This window comes from Rhincodon typus, chromosome 1 (assembly GCF_021869965.1).
Source record: "Rhincodon typus isolate 14 chromosome 1, sRhiTyp1.1, whole genome shotgun sequence".
Taxonomy (NCBI): Eukaryota; Metazoa; Chordata; class Chondrichthyes; order Orectolobiformes; family Rhincodontidae; genus Rhincodon; species Rhincodon typus.
Genome location: NC_063332.1, coordinates 96,453,644 through 96,473,228, shown reverse-complemented (window position 1 = coordinate 96,473,228; position 19,585 = coordinate 96,453,644). Strand labels below are relative to the sequence as shown.

The following is a 19,585-nucleotide window of genomic DNA, read 5'->3' as shown; positions in this document are numbered from 1 at the left end:
ATCCCCATTCTCTACCTTTTGCCAGTCAGCCAATCCTCTATCCGTGCCAGTACTTTGCCCCTAACATGATAGGGTCTTATCTCATTTAGCAGCCTCCTGTGCAGCACATTTTAAAAGGCCTTCTGGAAATCCAAATAGACTACATTCACTTTCTCTCCTTTGTTTAGCTTACTCATTACCTCCTCAAAGAATTCCAACAGATTTGTCATGCATGACCTCCCCTTGATGAAGCTATGCTGACTCAACCCTATTTTATTATGCACTCTTGCAATATCATCCTTAGTACGATGCAAGAAAATGTGAATTTGTTCAGGAAAAACAATAAAAAAGTAAACTATTTAAATGGAGAGAAATTGCAAAATGTTAGTATGCACATACAACAAGTGTTTTTGGAGGCAAATAAAGCAGCATTGTTTATTATAAGGGGAATGGAAGATAAAAGTGTGCATCTCATTCACAATGTAGAGTTTTCATCTCCTTATTTGAAAAGACTTTACAATTGTATTAGAAGCGGTACAGTGAAGGTTCAATTGATTCATTGTCAGCATAGATGGATTTATTTTATGAAGACAGTTTGAACAGATTATGTCTAAATTGGTCATGGAGTCAAGATGGCAGGACACTTCAGCTACAGCTCGTCCGCTCTATCTGATTTTTTTTTGTCTCTTTTGTGTTTTCTTTTCTTCTTCTCTCATCTTTCTTCTTTCTACGCGGCCTCAGACTCCCTGCCTCAGCGTGGGGTCAGACTCCCGGCCTCGAACTCCTGGCATCAGTGCAGAACCTGCATGGCAGCCTTGCGGCCTGGTGAGATGTCCTCTTGGCCTGGTGTGGCACCTCCTGGCCTGGTGTGACGATCTGTCAGTGGGCCAGCATGGCGGTCTATGGATCCAGTGTGGCCTCAGCATGAATTTGCCGGTGTCAAGGTGATTCCAGAGTGGTCTCCTGGCCTCAAGAAACTTGAGGTGATGGTCTGGAGTCAAGGCCCAGTGTGGGCTGGAAGCTAGGTGTCAGCTTGGACTGAGTTGGAAAGGAAAGGCCATTGTTCTGAACTTTTATTTCTCCATTTTATAATTTATTCCTACAATTTGCATTGCTGGACTTTTATTTATTTTTCTGATTTTTTTTCCCTAAAAACGTGTACTGAAGAATCTGTACGTAGGTACCTTTGTACCTAAAGTGGCGCCATGAGTGGCAACTTGTGAACTTTTCACTGTACTCGTCTGAGTACATGTGACAATAAAGGTAATTCAGTTCCACATATGAAGTTCAGATGAATGAGAGGTGATCTTGGAAGGATGATTAAAGGAAGGATATTTCCTAATAGGGTTACCACAGCTAAGCCTATTTAATTGGCTGACATTTTCATGTGCTTTGCACTGCATGGAAGTCTGAATAATTAGCAGGGGGCAGAAATGATTATTAACTTCTACAAAGTCAGGGACCATGAGACTTATTGAAGTATTCTAGCTTTTATTCTAGCTGATGCATTAAACCATGACTAAGTCTAATGTTTCTCTGGTCTGCAAGGCTTTGTACAACACTACTGAGAGGTAAAATTAACCTTCACTGGGGATAAAAAATGTTTGGCAGCAGACTGGCCTCTCATTACACATCTGAGTTTCTCCTTCATGTTCTTTTCACTTCTGTCTTCCATTCATAATGGAATCTGTACAGACTATAAAAAGGTAAATGGAAAAATGAAACTGAGACAGAAAACTAATTGTCTCAATTTCAAAGGATACAAAACCTGAGGCTGTGACTTGAAATCAGAACTTCTAGGGAGAGTGAACCTGGTTGAAAGCATATAAGAGTACACAGATCAATCTGAACTGGTAGAAGCTGATGGATAATTGGTGCAGAACAAGCTGAAGAAGACAGAAGCTAGACTCAACAGTTAATAATATACAAATAATAATTGCTGCAGTTGTTCCTATTACTTCAACTTATTAGTGCATTGGTCTCATCAAGACCTAGTTGAAGAGGTCCAGCATATATGTGGCATTTTTGCTGAAGGCCGTGTCCATAGAACTCCGGTTGATTGTGAGCTGCAGCTGGCTCTCCTGCAACTGAAATTCTTTGTGAAGACAGAGCTTTGTGATCGATTGTTATCTGAACAAACCAATTCATACGTTCTGTCATGGATGTATCTCTAATTTAACATCTTATTTATAATATATAACGGAATGAAATTTGCCGGTGAATTCCTGCTTAATTTATGTTGATTCCTGATTTTAGAGTTTTGAGATTAGCAGAGATAGTGTTCAGCAGTTGGTTTGAGTCACGAATTGTAGAAATTCTTCTATTTTAAACTGAAGAGTCTTGTGACTCCAATCTTTTACCAAATAACTAGGATTTTCAGGTTTTTTTTAAACTTACTATCTCTACCAAGATTGTAACATGTTATATAAATTGAACTAACAGTATGTTAATACTATTTCATGCAAACAGGTATCCCATTGTCAATAGAGTAACACTGAGCTATGAAGAACTGCATGCCAAGTGATGAAGCATGCTGCTCGTCAGTACAATTCACTGCAGAATCCAAACTTAAGTTTTTTCTCTTGAAATCAATATTCATTTTAATGTTTGATTCATTTGCATGTTTGTAATCTGGTGCAAATATCCTCACAAGCTGTTTTTTGTTTCTCTTCTCTAAAAAAAGCACAAGCAAATAACAACAGTGATCTCAGATTAATCACTGAATAGGAACAGGAGAACATATGAAATTTCAGAACGATACCCTAAACAGATGGACAATCTAATGACTTGTTAATTAAAAGAAACAAGCCACCAGTGCCTCTGTCTATTCATTAGAGTCATGCAAAAGAGTCAAGTTGAATCAAAGCCAGAACATAAAGCATGTATAAATGCTTTCCCTGTTTCATGATACAAGAATAACTTCCTTTAATTATTTCATAAATTTAGAGATCTGCAACCAATAACATCACATGAGCCAATGTACTCATTAATCTGTGTTATCAACTCACATTAAAGCTGTGTGGTAAAGAACTTCGGAGCAATGGTATGTGATACATATGAAAGCGGATGTAGTATTATCAGAATATAGAATCGTAAGAAATAGGAATAGGAGCATGCCATTTTGTGCTTCAAACCCACATTGCCATTCAATATAAATAATCATGGCTAATCATCAGTACCCTGATCCCACTTTCTCCCCGTACCCTTTGATCCCTTTACTAAAACAGCTACATCTATCTCCTTCTTGAAAACATTTGATATTTTGGTCTCAACTGCTTTCTACGGTAGAGAATTCACAGGCTCACTACACTCTGGGTGAAGAAATTTCTCCTCATCTCTGTCCTAAATGGCCTAACCCGTATTGTTGTGACCCCGGTTCTGGATTCCCTAATCATCGAGAACATCCTTCCTGCATTTACCATGTCTAGTCCAGTTAGAATTGTATAGGTTTTCTATGAGATACTCCCCTCCTTCTTCTAAATTCCAGACTATATGAACCAATCCAATCTCTCATGCCATCAGTTCTGCCAGGAATCAGTCTGGTAAACTTTTGTTGCATTCCTTCCATAGCCAAACCATCCTTCCTCAGATAAGGAGACCTAAACTGCACACAATACTCCAAATGTGATCTCGCCAAGGCCCTGTACATTTGCAGTATGATGTCCTTGCTCCTGTACTCAAATACTCTCAACCATGAAGGTCAACATATCATTTGCCTTCTTCACCACCTGCATGTTTAGTTTCAGAGACTGTTGTACAAGGACACCCAGGTCTCATTGCACTTCCTCCTTTACTAATTTATCGCCGCTCACATAATAATCTGCCTTGCTGTTTTTGCTACCACAGTGGATAACCTCACAATTATCCGCATTATGCTGCAAATGCCATGTATTTGCCCTCTCACTCAGCTTGCACCCTCCTCACAGATCACTCTCCCACCTGTTTTGTGTCATCTGCAAACTTAGAGATATTACCTTTAAATCCCTCATCTAAATCATCAATATATATTGTGAATAGCTGGGGTTCCAGCACTGATACTCATGTAACCCACTAGTCATTGCCTGCCACTCTGAAAAAGACATCTTTATTCCCACTCTTTGTTTCCTGTCTGCTCACCAGTTCACTATCCATGTCAATACACTACACCAATCCCATGCAGTGTCATTTTACATGCTAATCTCCAATGTGGGACTGTATGAAAAGCCTTCTGAAATTCCAAATAAAGCACACCCACTGGCTCCCCTCATTAACTCTGCTCATCACATCCTCGAAAAGTTCCCCTAGATTTGTCAAGCATGATTCCCCTTTTGTAAATTCATGCTGACTCTGTCTGACCCTGTCACTGTTTTCCAAGTGCTCTGCTGTTATATCATGTGTAATAGACTCTAGCATTTCACCTGCTAATGATGCCAGGCTGACTGGTCTGTAATTCCTGGTTTTCTCTCTGCCTCCATTTTTATATAAAGGGATTACATTAGATGCCCTCCTATTCAAAAGAACTGTTCCAGACTCTACAGAACCTTGAAAAATGATGACAAATGTGTCCACTATTTCTAAGGCACTCCTTAAGTTCTCTGGGATGCAAACTATTGAGCCCTGGGGATTTAGCAGCCTTCAATCTCATTCAATTCCTTAATGTTGTTACCCTACTAATATTAATTTCCTTCAGTCCTTCCCTCTCACTATACCCTATGTTCCCGACATTTTTTTGGGCATTATTTGTTTTCTCCATTGTGAATTCTGAATCAAAATATGCTTTTAATAGATCTGTCATTTCTTTATTTCCCCCATTTAATTTCCCCTGTTTCTGACTGTAAGGGGCTTACATTTGACTTCACTAATCTTTTTCTCTTCTCTTACTATATACACAGCTGAAGTATTTCCAATCCTTTCTAATTGCAGACTAATTCTAATTATGTTGTATTTATTGCAAATGATTAATGCTAAAGTTCTATTGGCAGTGAAAGAGTTAATGATGGGTATTTTGTATAACATATAACTAGCAGATAGTAGAGGTGAAGTCAGGGGAATTTGATCAGCAAATTAATTACTTGAAAGTTCTACAACTAAAGTTCTATCTATCGATTTTCATTAAGGAGAGAAGAAGGGTCATTTGTTTTTATTGATTTATTGGGCAAATAGTATGAAGAAACACTTTATTTCAGCATTTGAGTTTTGACAGCATGGAATGCAATATAGTTTTTGAGTGACCAAATTAACAAGAATTATGTTTAATACATTGTTATAAAATAACTTTTGTATTAAACAATGAACAAATTTCTTGTTGATGCTAAGAGAAAATTATAAATTTATATTTATGAATGGTGTACAATCTATGTTAACAGTGTTAAGTACTGGTAACAAAATAAACTTTTCCAATAAATGATTCCAAATTAATACTAGCTCCTTTTAATAAACTCTTAAAAATTGACACTTTGCTGATTTCTAGTAAAATTCAACCCAAACTGCTTGAAAGACTCAATAGATATGTTCTCATTTTCACCTCTCCCATACACTAATTATATGTTATGGAAAACATTCCCCTATGTATTCATTCCAACCTTATCATGACTTTTGTGGAAGACTTATATTTAACTCAAAATGCTAATACTGTTTCTCCACAGATGTAATCATTACACATTAATAATTCATTTTAAGGTTGGAAATTTCTAGCCTCATATATAAAAACTTGACAGACAATTATTAACGTTAGTAAGCTGACTTTTTTAAAAAAATAAACGTGTCTTACTTATTTATAATATGCTGTTAGAAATGATTAGGTTTATGGAAACCTACAATAATTTGAATCTATATATCCTTTATTGAAGGAAAATATCCCAAAGTCTCAAAAGATCACAAACCTTATCATTATCAAAAGTCGACAACAGTCCAGAGATGGAAATATTATGATTGGTAATCCAAAACTTAATTACTCAATTCAATAAATCTAGTAATTTATAGAGAAAACCATAAATAGACATGAAAGTTGCTAACCTTTTGTAAAACTCTAACTGGTTCCCATACATTCTTCCAATTAGATTGGTTTGGCTCCAGTGTGACAATAGCTTAATATTGTGCGTGTGCATGTGCGTGCACATGTGTGTTTGTGTGTGTGAGAAAGATCGATGATTTAACCTATCTTTAGTGTTGCTCTGACATTTCAGTGACAAACTACAGAAAAAGTTGCAACAGAGTGAAAAAGAACTTTCTATTTTATCACATTATGTTATTCTACCTCTCTCATAATGATTGAGTGTACGGTTAATGTCAAAAATAGTGACTTAGAGTTTTCAGTTTGGCTGCAATTTAGTTTGGTTTAGGCTTTTCATGAATGGACAAAATGTAATGTTTGCTTCCATGGAGTTGGGGTTGGTTGGATGGGGATTGGGGCACGGTTTAATTAGACAGGAGGGGACCCGCCTCTTTCTTGTTATTGCCCTGATTACGTCTATAGCAGGAAGGCCTGTAGACAGCCAAACTGTCCTGCCACAACTGAGGCCGCTGATGGACAATTAATTCCCACTGGAGAGCCTCATCAGCTGCTGCTGGTATCCACCTAATAGCAAGTAAAGAACATTGCTTGTGTGGACACCCGGTCGGGGATGGGGTGGGTCAACATTGCCAGGAACTCAATAACCAATACAAAGACTCAACATCTGGGAATGGGGTGGGGTGCACTGAGAGGTAGCTCTGGCCCATACTGCAGCTCCCAATGTCCCATCACTTACCCTGTACCTGGGAGCATGGTGGTCTTTGGCCCTGTGTGGGTGTAGTACCAGCTGAAGCCTCTGACTCCCAATGGTGCTGCTGAGCAATGAAGAACTGCTAGTATTAGTAGCTGTATTGTGAAGGAACTCTGGCATTGATCCTGGATTTTGAAAGGGACGGGCTCATAGCAAAGTTGAAGTTGTGAAGGTATACATACCGTGAGTTCACCAAAAGAGCAGGAATGTTAACCAGTGTAGACAGGAGTCAAAATAAAGTTTTAAGTTAGGAACTCAACATAAATTTAATTTTCCATTGGGTGGGGTAAAGCTTTAGTCAATTTTTTTTATTTGGTTGGGATGCGCTATCAGAATTCCTCACCTGCTCTCTAATTGGCCATCTGCCTGTGCTGCAAATTGGTTCCAGTCATAAGTAAATTGCTTGGATTGACATTTGAGTTTGAAACACCATCGCCCTCTGACTGATGAAATCAATGATGTAAAATTTACTTCACGGCATCAATTTTCTCTAAAGGTAAACACTAAGAGCTGGATTTTGTGATAGCCTGACGGTTGTGGTTTCAGTGCTGGAGTGTTGAGGGTGGGAATAAAATAGGAGGGTGGAAAGTCCACCATTTCCCAGCCCTCCACCTGAACCACCCCTGATAACCTGGTAGACAAAAGGAAAAACCAGTTAAACTGGTGAATGACACACCATGGTCCAAATTGTCCTGTACACTTCAAAACAGAGCTTCTGTTCAACCAGGACTTTCATTTCCAAATATTACTCCATTCTTTCCTCGCTATAGGTGGTGTGTCTTTTTTTTGAAAGAATAATTGTCAATGAGCTTACTGCCAAACCAATTGGCCAGAATATTATGCCACACCCAACCCCATTTTTTACAATAATGCCGTCAGCAGGGTGGGCATGAGATATCAGGCTGCTTTTTAAATATAAGTGATTAAAACAGAAAGAGACGTGGGTGTCATTGGGATTGTCCTGTGCTCATTGAGAGAACTCAAATCCACAAGATGTTAACCCTACCTTGTTCCTCCCTGCCTGACCTCCACAACCTTCCCCTGACAAAAAGAGAACAGGCTACCAATTCCTGTCCAGAAATCTAAGGGACTTATCGCCTCTGGGATCCATTAAAGGTTTGCAGGGGCCTGCTTGTAATTCCCTCAATACTCTCTGTCAAGTTCTGGTGCTCCTGACTTTCTAGCGCTGCCACTCAATTAGATTGGCCATAGAAAAAAATACTGTACCTGTTGGAAATCAAAAATGGAAGTAAAATATGAAACACAGCAAGTCGAGTGAAATTAGAAAGTTGCAACAGTAACAGTTCGAGTGGGATCCTTCATTTTCTGAGTTATCAACCTATCAACCTATCTTATTTAAGCTGCTGTCTGCCTAGCTCCATATTTCCAGGGCTTCCTGTAATTTCTGATTACCTATCAAAAGTTTCACTGCCTTGAAATGCACAGTGCGCAATCACTGAAGGTGAGTGGGCTGTTTCAGAAAGTGATTAAAACATACAGAATCCTTGGCTTTATAAACAGAAGCACGGAGTGCAAAAAAGACGGAAGTTAATATGAACTTTTATAAACAAGTTCTGGCTTAACTGGAGAATGGGTGAAGAAATTGTGATCAGAGTTGGGAACACAATTTCTGTGCCTAATTGGATTTTAAAAATATACCAATTTACCTTTAGATGATTTCTGCACTACAGATTTCTGAAAATGGAACCTCTGTTACAAATCTGTCCTGGAATCCTCATATCCAGCATTAATGAAGATCTTTCCAGAAGCCATCTCCCTGCTATAGTGTGAAGGAGATGCTTTGAAAGCTGTTGTGAAAACTAAGTATTTATGATGTGAGGAGATCAGGTGTCAGGTGGGTAAGATGGGTATGGTGTCAGATGGATGAGGGTATACAATGTCAGGTGGATGAGGATATAGGGTGCCAGGTGTGCAGAGTACCAGCGTGACATGTGGTTGAGATGTCTAAGGTGACAGGTGGGTCAGATGAAAGGTAAATGGATGAGTACTTAGTGTTGGGTGTGTGAAAGTTGATGTTGGGTCAGAACGGGACACTAATCAGGATTGGGTCCTGTTCCAAGGCATGTGACAGTGTTCAGGTCAGGAGAGGGTGTGAAATCTCAGCAGAGAGTTTGGCTTGAGTGAGATGTTGGTTTGGGATGGGGATGGCGGTGTTGAGCCAGATTAGGGGAAAGAGGAGTAATTAGGGGATAGGGCTGTTGGATCCGAGAGTTCCTGTCAGAGTCAGTGTCAGTCGAGGGTTTGGAAGGGGCTGGCAGGGGTTGGCAGTTGTAGTTTTGGGTGAGGGTCGCTGGTGAACTGGGGGTTCATTTTAATCGTTACCCAAACGTTAGAGTAGGTTTCTAATCCTCTAACTTTTCTTGGGTAACTATTAAGTCTAAGTAAGTGGGAGCCCTCAGAATTCATTAACTTTAAGGAATTGTGCTGAAGGTTGAAGACGTACGAGAGTTATCAATCAGGTTTTCAATTTTCTGTGCAATTCTCTCACAGTCAGCTGTGTCAGGCATTCCTTATGTTTCCAATGTCGAGCTCCAGTCTACACTGCTCCGATGACTATCTGCCAGCAAATTATCTGAGCCAGTTCTGGGAACTTTGCAAGGAATGTGAAGACTTTCAAGAGGTGCTGAGAATCTTGCTGAAAATGTTTTCAGGAATGAAAGACTTGGATGTGTCAGATCGACAAAGGTGAGAATGTTCTCCTTTGAGATGTTTGGGAGGAGATTCAATAATGGTGCTCAAAGCCCTGAATGATCCAAAAAAAAACAAATAGTGAGAAATTGCTCCCATTGTGGAATTTTCCAGTTCCAAACAAAACTGATTTAAGATGTTTGTTAAGATGTTTGCAAAAGAACTAGGGCCAAAATGATGACGTTATAAAAATATATACAGCAAGTATATAGGATCTTTAATGTGCTATTGTGACTGTGTGGCAAAAGCATACTCAAATGGGAGTCTCTAAAGGGAAGTGGATAATGATCTAAAGTGAAGATTTGAAAGACTGAGAAAAGGTGGGAGAGTGGAACTCCTGAGTTGCTCTTTCAAAGAACTGGAATTGAGATGATGGGCCAAACAACTTCTTTCAGTTTTGTAACCATTCAACGATGATATATCAATTTTCAACTTTTGCTATGAGTTCATCTCCATTCTAAGGTACATTCAGCTTGAACTGAAATGAAAATGGAGATGTTACCTCCAATACTAAGAAAAAGGCTTCTTTGTACAGTCGTGCAGCTAATGTATCTCTAGCAGGAGAACATATTTCATTATGGACATGACAAGTAATTTATTTTTAAAATGCAGGTCAGCTACTGGACCTTATATAAAAAGAAAAATTATGAGAAAAAGTTAATTCAGTGGCTTTCTTAACATGTTTTTGTTACAATTCTGTTAAAAGAGGGGTGACCTCATAGAGGTTCATAAAATCATGAGGGGCATGGATAGCGTAAATAGACAAGGTCTTTTCCCTGGGGTGGGAGAGTTCAAAACTAGAGGGGATAGATTAAGGTGAGAGGGGAAAGATTTAAAAGGGACCTAAGGGGCATCTTTTTCATGCAGAGGGTGGTGTATGTATGGAATGAGCTGCCAGAGGAAGTGGTGGAGGCAGGTACAATTACAACATTTAAAGGCATTTGGATGGGTACTTGAACAGGAACAGGTTAGAGGGATATGGGCCAAATGCTAGAAAATGGGAGTAGATTTATTTAGGATATCTGGTTGGCATGGACGTGTTGAACTGAAGAGTCTGCTTCTGTGCTGTATATCTCTATGACTCTAAAAGGATTCCAAAACCACAAATAAACTAAATGAGTAGATGTTAAAGTTTTATTTGTTACATCTTTTATTTTAACATCCCAAAACAACCTTTACAGTACAGCTAAAACACCTAGGCAGAAACAAAGGACAAACTTCTTGAATTCAGTAATCAGATCTGACTTCAACGGGAAGGGCAAATTAAGGTTAATTTTTTATTTCTTTTCCTTTATTCATTCACGGGATGAGGACATCACTAGCTAGGCAGCATTTATTGCCCATCCCAAATTGCCCAGAGGGCAGTTAAGAGTCAACCACATTGCTGTGGGTCTGGAATCACATGTAGGCCAGACCAGGTAAGGATGGCAGTTTCCTTCCCTAAAGAATATGAGTGAACCAAATGAATTTTTCCAACAATTGACAAGGGATTCACAGTCATCATTAGATTCTTAATTCAAGATATTTATTGAATTCAAATTCCACCATCTGCCATGGTGGGATTTGAACCCAGGTCCTCAAAATGTTATCTGGGTCTCTAGATTAACAATCCAGCAATTAATACCACTAGGCCATCACCTCCCCACAATCAGATTTACTTTTTGGAAGTAGCAACTTTTGCTAATAATGATTTGTCAGATAACTTTATCATTTATAAAATGCATCAGAAAATTGAGGTGGAGTCCAACACATTCATTATAAACTCAGGTTCAAGCAATGCTACCCTACGTTTGCAGACTATGTACATAGTTAAAAGTTTTTTAAAAAAGGCATTCATGTAGCACCTATAGTGACCCCTGGCATGTCCAAAAGAATTTTACAGCCACTGAAGCACATAGGAAGATATGGCAAAGAGAAGCAGGAGCATTCTGTTCAGTCCTTTAAGTGATTTTACCATTCAACCCAATCATAGCTGATGTAAGTCACGACGATTTCCCACATCAGATTCCTTGATGTCTTTACTATCTAGAAATCTATCAATCTCTGTTGTAAACATACTCAAAAATTGAGTTTTTGCAGGCTTCTGAGGCACAGAATTTCAACAATTCAACATTCTCTGAGTGAAGAAATTCCTCTTTATCTCAGTCCTAAATGCTCTAACATTTGTTATGAGACTATGGGATGCAGTTATGTGTTTTTGGCTAAATCCAAATGCATCCGGTTTTTTGGAGGGTTTGTTGCTGTAAGGACTAGCCCTATCTTACCTAGTTCATTAGTTACCTTCCACACACCTCTCACCTTTGATTTATGCCTCATCTTGCAATGTGCTGTCGCCAGAACAACTTGCCACTCACTGAATATCCCACGTCTGTGCCGTGTTTAAAGCCTATTCTACACCTGTGCAAGCACTGTCGACCTGGAGCTGCCCTGTACAGATCCTGATATTTGCCCCAGACAAAGCAGAGGGGATGAATTCAGCACCCTGCTTTGTGGACAGTATCTTCAAAGCCTTGCTGGATCAGGTGGTGTACAGGCAGTTCTGGGGGAATGCTCAGCTTCACAGGAAGAAGATTAATGTCCTTCTCCACTCTGGTAGTATAAGTGCTCTGCCAGCAACTCTCCAGAACCCCACACTGATCTATCTCTCTTACTGTGGGCACCCCCAACAAGGTTCATGCTTTACGAGACATAATATTGCCTACAACATGTTCTCTCATGCACCCTCACCCACTCTAATTCCTGACACCACTACACTCTATGTCGTCTCCACTGCTTACTCACTCACTCACTTGGGATACCTTCCCACATGCACCAAAGTGACAGCTATGCCACCCACTTTCATCTTCCATGATAACTGTTTCTCTCTCATTCCAGGAGGAAAACAAATAACAATAGGGTAAGAAGACTCGAGATGAGTTGTTTGTTACCCATTTGCCCTTTATGAGGAAAGGGTCCTGATTCTGATCAGCTGAGCCAGGCCTGGACTGGTATCAGAGGCTGCTATGGTAGGAAATCTGTAGAATGCTGCAGATAATCCATTGAGACCTTTCTCAACTTTTGACAAACTTGTTGAACTTTTAACAATGTTCTGAATGTCAAAATAAGATTCCTGTTTGGGAGCGACAATTGCCTATTAAGGAGGTTATTGCTTGCAAATCTCACTTTATTAACGTGCAGCTTTGCATTCTGTTCTCTACATGAGAAAACTAGGTATTGACAATTCTCGACATGGAAGTCACAGCCTAGCAACTACAACTCATCACTTGCCCAAAAGGACTTCCATGCTGGACACTAGGTAACAAAATCTCAAGGGCAAGCACCACAGACACTGGCCACATGCACCCCACATCCAGGAACATTGGCGTCTGACAACTGACAACTTCCATAAGCCCTCATGGCAATTTCTGATTCATTTGTAGAGTGCTTCTCTTCTTCAGCATTTGGAGTGCAACTATCATTGTAATCTTGCATCAAGGGCACTTAGTGCTCAGGGATACATACCCAGCTCATGGACTGGACCAGGCAGCATCTCTGGGCTGTTCGCTTACTCTTTCAGCGCTCACTCACTTTGAGCTTCACTGGATACTCACAGCATCCCTGCCTTTCCATTTCGCCCCCTCAACAAATTTAAGGCACACAATACTACTGTATTTCCTTGCACAGATATGAAGCCAGAAAGCTTGTCATGGTTGGCAACAGTTCTCAGTCAAGACAAAAGATAGCCTTTGCTCAGGTGGTCCTGGTGCAGTATGTCAAGTGCAGCTTCAATGCTAGTCCAGAGCCTTGGACATAGCCAATCAGTCACTTGAAGTGAGGCTAGGATCATTTTCTTCTAAGGAATGAGGAGCCCATCATCCATCATGACTCTTTTTGCACAAATGTAGGCCAGTTACCTCCTGGAATGAGAGAGAGGCAGGAAGTAAGGGAGATGAAGGCAAGTCACACAGCAGTATGTGTTGGTGCAGATGGGGACGTGTCCCAAGAGAGTGGTTCGACAGGACAAAGAACATGCAAGGTTAGGGGTGTGGGGGTTCGTGGTGGTAGCAGTGAATGAGGAAAGATGTTGCAGGCAATAGTAAGAGTGGAAAAGCTTGAGAGGGCTTGGTGGGAGTTGAGTACAGGAGCAGTGATAGAATAAGTGTGAGGTTTCAGAGAGAAGCAGGTGGAGACAAGAAGGTCATTGGTTTTCTCCTTACATTGTAGGTCTTCCTCCAGTCAGCTGAGACCACATTGACCCAGATGGCAACCTCGGACCAAGCTGGCATGAAATGTTGTCATGAACTCCTTTGACTTTCCTGGGAGGAGGATGTTTCCAATTCACCATTCACCAGGACCCCCAGGTCCCTGTTCACAAGGTGGGGTGTGAACTTCCCCTTGTCTGTCATGTCCAGGTCAGATATCAGAAACCATGCAGAGCAGTTCCAGACTGACGATGCTTGCCTGGGTGCATAATGACCATTTAAAGAAAGTGTCAATGCCAGGGATTCCAGTCCACTTCAGGATATCCTGGCAGTGCCACATTGTTGCAGCTAGGACAAGTAGTAGAATTGGGTGAGAATCGAATGTGAGGATTACCACAGGCATGTGGTGCTAGTTATTGAAGTGAATTTGATAAGATGTGGTGAGAAAATCCACTAAACATCACAGAGAGAAAAACTCCAGGAAACATAACCAAATTGATATTAGTCAAAAACAGAAGACAGCTCTAGGAGTTGATATTCCTAGCCATTTGCTCCCATCTTCTTCTGAGGGATATCCCTCTAAAGGACCATGTAACACTGCGGTATTTCTCTTCCTACACTTGTAAGACTCAAGTGCCATACTTGTATGCCCTGGTGTTCAGTTTAGAAGAATTTCCATTGCAGCAATATTTTTTCGTCTGTCTTCCTTTGAGGAGCAGCCTTCCTTTAACAATGTGTGGTTATCTTATGTGGTCTGCAGCTACGCCGCCTGAGCTTTGAGAAGGAGATGGAATGATGAATAAATATATTAAAGACGGCACAGAGATAGCATTATAGCATTTAAATGAATTGGGGGATGAATAACATTTTTAACCTATCTGGTTCAGTGTTGGAGAACATGAAATTTATGCTCAATCTGTTGTTAGTTATTTAAGAGGAATGGTAAATATTGGCCAAGTCATGGAGAACATACCTGCTCTTCTTTGAACAGTAAAATGGCATCTTTTAAAATTGACCTGAGGCTAAGGCAATGACAGATGACAGCTCCAACACAGCACTCTCTCAGTATTGCACTGAAGTACAGCTTGGATATTAAGCTCAAGTTTCTGAAGTAGAACTTGTCCAAATGACCTTATCGCTCAGAAATGAGGATACTGACACTAACGCCAGACTGACAATTAGGTAATGTACACAATTCACATACAAGGCTATAAATGGCTGTGTTTACTGCTTTCATAACTGCAGGAGGCACCCTTACCATCCACGCAGTTGCAAGACCTGTGATAGCTGCCTGCACCAAAAAATAGGACCATTTGCAGTAGTGAGTGACACAAATATATTTTAACAAGTGCAGCACCAATACAATACATTTTTTAAAATCAACGTTTTAATTCAAATCAATTCAATTCCAATCCGGGGATCATGTTTTGTTCACTTGTCTGCTCCCAACACTTGGCTGCTTCCCTCTCCACCTCCCTGGCCATCCCATTCCCAACTCCTCACTGCCTCCTTCCATAGTGGCCAGGAAGGTTGTGCGCAGATTGATAGGCAAAGCCCACAAACAGGGCAACAATGAAGCAAGCCAGATTTTAAAACAGTTACGTTATCTCCTGTTATTAATTGCAGTGATCTCAGTATTGCTGTGGTGCCACAAGTGGTGAGTCTGCAAACTGTGCTGGCTGATAAACATTCTGGATAATGGGTGTTTCTGGATCTCAGAGTTCTGGTATGGGAATCTTATAGAATATTGGGGCAGTTGTGGGAGGGGGACAGGCACGGTGATGGTGGTGGCATTTCACGTAGGATACAGGACACATGTTAAAAACACAGAAAAATCTGCAAAATATGGGACATTTGGTCACCCTGGTGAGTGATTTTTAATTGGGATACTCCTTGTTATCTAAAAATGCTCATGCAGCTCCTCAAATCTATATCTGAAAATCTCAACTGGGATCCTACAACTGATGCAGACCGTAAAGTGCATACTTACCTGCCTGCTCAATCAGTTACAGGGAGCCCTGAAAATTGCATTAAGTGGTCCCAAAGCATCAATGAGGGTAGCTTTGGTGACCAAGCTAATGTGTAAATATGCAATTGACAATTGAGAAGTGTTTCCTTTTCAAAGGAAGATCTATTCACATAGTCTTGCTCCAGAACCCAAGGCACAGCTGACATCTGCTGGGATCTTGCGAGTCAGGTTAAGAACCAATTTGATTAAATTGTCAATTATCCAATCAAAGACACATTATTCAATAGCTCTCATCTGTTTCAGAAATCCTTGATTAAAAAAATATTCTGTTAGAAACAGGTCTCAAAGTTAAAAAATGTCTCCATATGTTTTCATAGGTAAGACTATAAGTTTCCAGTGAGGCTGGTTTTACGATTAAACAAACATGATGAAAACTGCAGTATCAAGCTGGCAAAAATTCTGATGTCAAACTACTGATCTGTGAGGAAGCAGCATTACACAATTTGCACTTATACCTGTGGTTAAAGAGCTCATGTCATGAAAAAATATTTGGCAACTTTTTTTAACTGAAAGTGGAAAACACCCATTAGATATATGATACTAATCACGTACTTGGGGTTGGATAGCTAGATTTGTGAAGCAGAGTGACACCGACAACATGAGTTCAATTCCCATACTGACTGAGTTTGCCATCAAGGACTCATCTTTTCAACGTCGCCCCTTGCCTGACACGTGGTGACCCTTAGGTTAAATCACCAACCGTCATCTCTCTCTAATGAGAGAGCAGTCCTGATTCTCTAGGACTATAGTGACTCTGCATTCATGTATTAATGATGTGTTGATATTATTTAAGTCATCATGTATGCCTCTTTAAATTGAAAGTATCGTCAACGTTTGACTATACTAGATATCAATAAAAAATGTTAGCTTCTTATATTTTTCCTAAACAAGTTGAATAATGAAATAAAATTCAATTTCGATTTGCCACTGCTTCCTAAATAAGATAAATACTTTTCACCTTTCAGAAAATGATTGCCTTAGTAAATGATTGCTAAATTTCTTCTTAAGAGGATTTTCTTTCTTAAAATGTAAATCTATTCCATCATCGAAACATCAATACTATTATGTAGTGCAAATATATACCTCATATGAATGCATTCATTATTAAAAAGGTGCAAATGTTATTCATAGAAACTCATTCCCTATGATTTTTGTTGAAATATTTCTCACTGGAAATTTGCCATAAACATGTGTTGTATTTTTGATTATCAGATTTGCAACACCAAGAGGCCCACAGACTGCAAAGATTGTGTGAAGAAACTGTAACTATTATTTTAATGTTTGGCTGGGCTGAAGTGACATTTTGAAAAGTCAAGAAGAATGAAGCTATGCTGTGAATACTCCACATTTTCATCTGCTCTTTTATTATTTTTGGCATAAATGGATTTGCTATTTTAAAAAAGAAATCACTATTAATTAAATAAGTGTTATTATGTTGGAAACACAACTTTTTTCTGTTCATAGAAGCCTTTTGTTTCTGAAAAGATTTTAATATGATGATCGCTACTGCCAAAAATCAACAAAACAGTTCCAGAATTATGTGATAACATACCAAGATAGAGATAAAATTTCACTAACTGCATTCATTACAGCTTTGTATTAAGGATTCAGAAGCCAATCGTTTACGTTGCAGGGCATTGTCAGAGGCTTTATTTAACATCTGTCAGAATTTCAATTTGGCTCGCTAAACCTAGAGATGTGCAGCAAATTATTTCCAAGTGGATAGGTGAAAATAACCTTTGTACGTGCTGCTCTGGTTTTGTTCTTCATTCCAAAAGCTGTTTCTCATTTCAAAATCTGAAGAGGTTATGGTGACACAGCTACATAATTGTTTTAGGCTGTGCTGGCCTGATGTTGTGATTAGGAATTTTGAAACCTGCATTATGTCCTGATGCAGTCAAAGTCTGAGTAGACTTTCCGCACACATAGAAGTTTTAGCTCTATTCTCTAGCTGCTGGGTGCCATGAGATAGAATGTGAAATTATCATTCTTGCAGCAAAACAAAGAAAGGGTGCCAAACACAAATGAGGCCATGTGTTTTATCCAAACAAACAAACTCCCAGTCCAGATATTTTCAATTGAGATGAAGCTTTTTCTCATTGGGTGACTGAGGACCCACAGCAAACTATCAAATTAATTACCCAGGAGGTGACTAATGTCATAAAGATTAAACAAATCAATATATTAATTTAATTTGCTGAAAGAACATCATGTAAATATTTATTAGAATTTACATAAATTTTGTTATCTTTGTATATGTTAATTTTGCCTGTTTTTGATTCAAATTGGTTCAAGTTTTGTAAACACTTCAAAAGAACTACAATGACTACTGTAAACATTTAAATTGTGTAAAATAGATTAAACACTATTTATCTGTTGACAGTTATTGTAGCTTACTTCGCCTTATTGAACTGTTAAATTCTAAATAATATTACAGTTCAGATTATGTAGAGACTTTAAATAAAATGCATTCATACTGGTGTTCAAACCAGATATCTGCTTTTGTACAGTTTACACATGGAGAATAATTTTCCATACCAATAACATTAATATTAATATTAAGCAGAATGTGGATAACTTTAATTTCTAAAAAGAAGCTCTCCTAGGATAGTAAAACAAAGTCTGTGACATTTTCTTATTGAGAAGGTGAAAATACTTAAAGCTTAATGACATTAATAATTCTTTACTGAATGAGATCTTTAAATCTTTCACTTTGCTCATGATGACCGGGATGCAACAGAAAACTTAAAAGACAGGCTTCAAGGATATTTATAGCTTGTGAAAATCATGCTCATCAAATTAGAAAAAAGACTTTTACCAATTCTATATATATATATATATATATATATATATATATATATAATTATATATATAAATCTTTATCTTGTCAATATTTGCTGTTTGTTTTCAAATAAGCTACCAGCAGTTGAGAGACGGGTAATACAAAGGCTTTTTTTAAACCCAGCCGACTGCTTCATTACCTTTATATCAGCTTCAACAAAACTAAACTAATTCATAAGGCATATTGATTTTGTCCTTTACCCTCTCAGGTGTGTAAGGAGAAGAATATACCAAGCAAAGTATTACAGAAATATGAAGAGAAAAAAGTTATCTCAGCTAATTTTTCACAGTACAAAGCTCAGTGATCTAACATGAAGTATTAGCTTGAAATCCCGAGGATTTAAATGTTCTCAAATGACAGCCACGCTTTCACTGTACAGTTTTCTCCAGCACCTTCTCATAAAAATACCACTTGCAAGATAAGATGTCCCTTACCTTCAACAGTTGCTTCCAGCAGACCAAACTGTTCCAACACTTTAACAAACAACACAATCACCACCAAAACTGCTATCATCTCAAGCCCTTCCAAGTTCATGGTGATCAGGTCATTGTCTCATTGTGCTGCTGAGAAATGTGTTTTGTTTTTTTCAGCTGGGCTCTGTTTGTGAGGCCATCAAACTCTGTTAAAGCAACAGTTCAGACAGTGAACACATCCTGTATATACCAAGACAGGCCGGGAGTGGCAGGCAGATAACTCAGGCCTGTCAGGATTATCCACTCTCCTGTTATCTCTGTTATACAGAAAAAGAGCTGTGCATGAACAAACACATGGATCACCCAAAGATTTGGGAGGTCGTCCACTAAAACGCCCTGGAAAGACTGGATCAGGTGTGATAGCTAGGCTTCTGGGGTTTCAAATCTTTTTATTGCCAATGCTGCTGGGTGGCATTGTTGTGGATGATCAGTTGCCTTGGCAACAGGAAAGAGCAATTGAGTGTGGATTCACATTGGATGCTGGGTGAAAATAAGACCCTGAGTATCTGAAGAAAAGTGAGCTTAAACATTACGATGTGACAGAACAGCTTTTAATGTGTTAATTTCCTCCTGATTGAAGTCTACATTGCAGACTGAAAATAAACACTCTGCTGGGCACAAAAAAGTAC

The 19,585-nt window shown here is 39.1% G+C and overlaps 1 protein-coding gene across 1 annotated transcript in view; it reads right to left on the bottom strand.

Annotated features, from left to right (window-relative positions):
- The window catches only part of kcnip4a (potassium voltage-gated channel interacting protein 4a), a 321,012-nt gene extending 301,707 nt beyond the window's left edge, over positions 1-19,305 (bottom strand). The window contains exon 1 of the mRNA XM_048598853.1: positions 18,918-19,305. Coding sequence (XP_048454810.1) covers positions 18,918-19,017 — 100 coding nt within the window. The 5' untranslated portion in view covers positions 19,018-19,305. The remainder of the gene's footprint in view (positions 1-18,917) is intronic.
- Between the last annotated feature and the right edge of the window lie 280 nt (positions 19,306-19,585).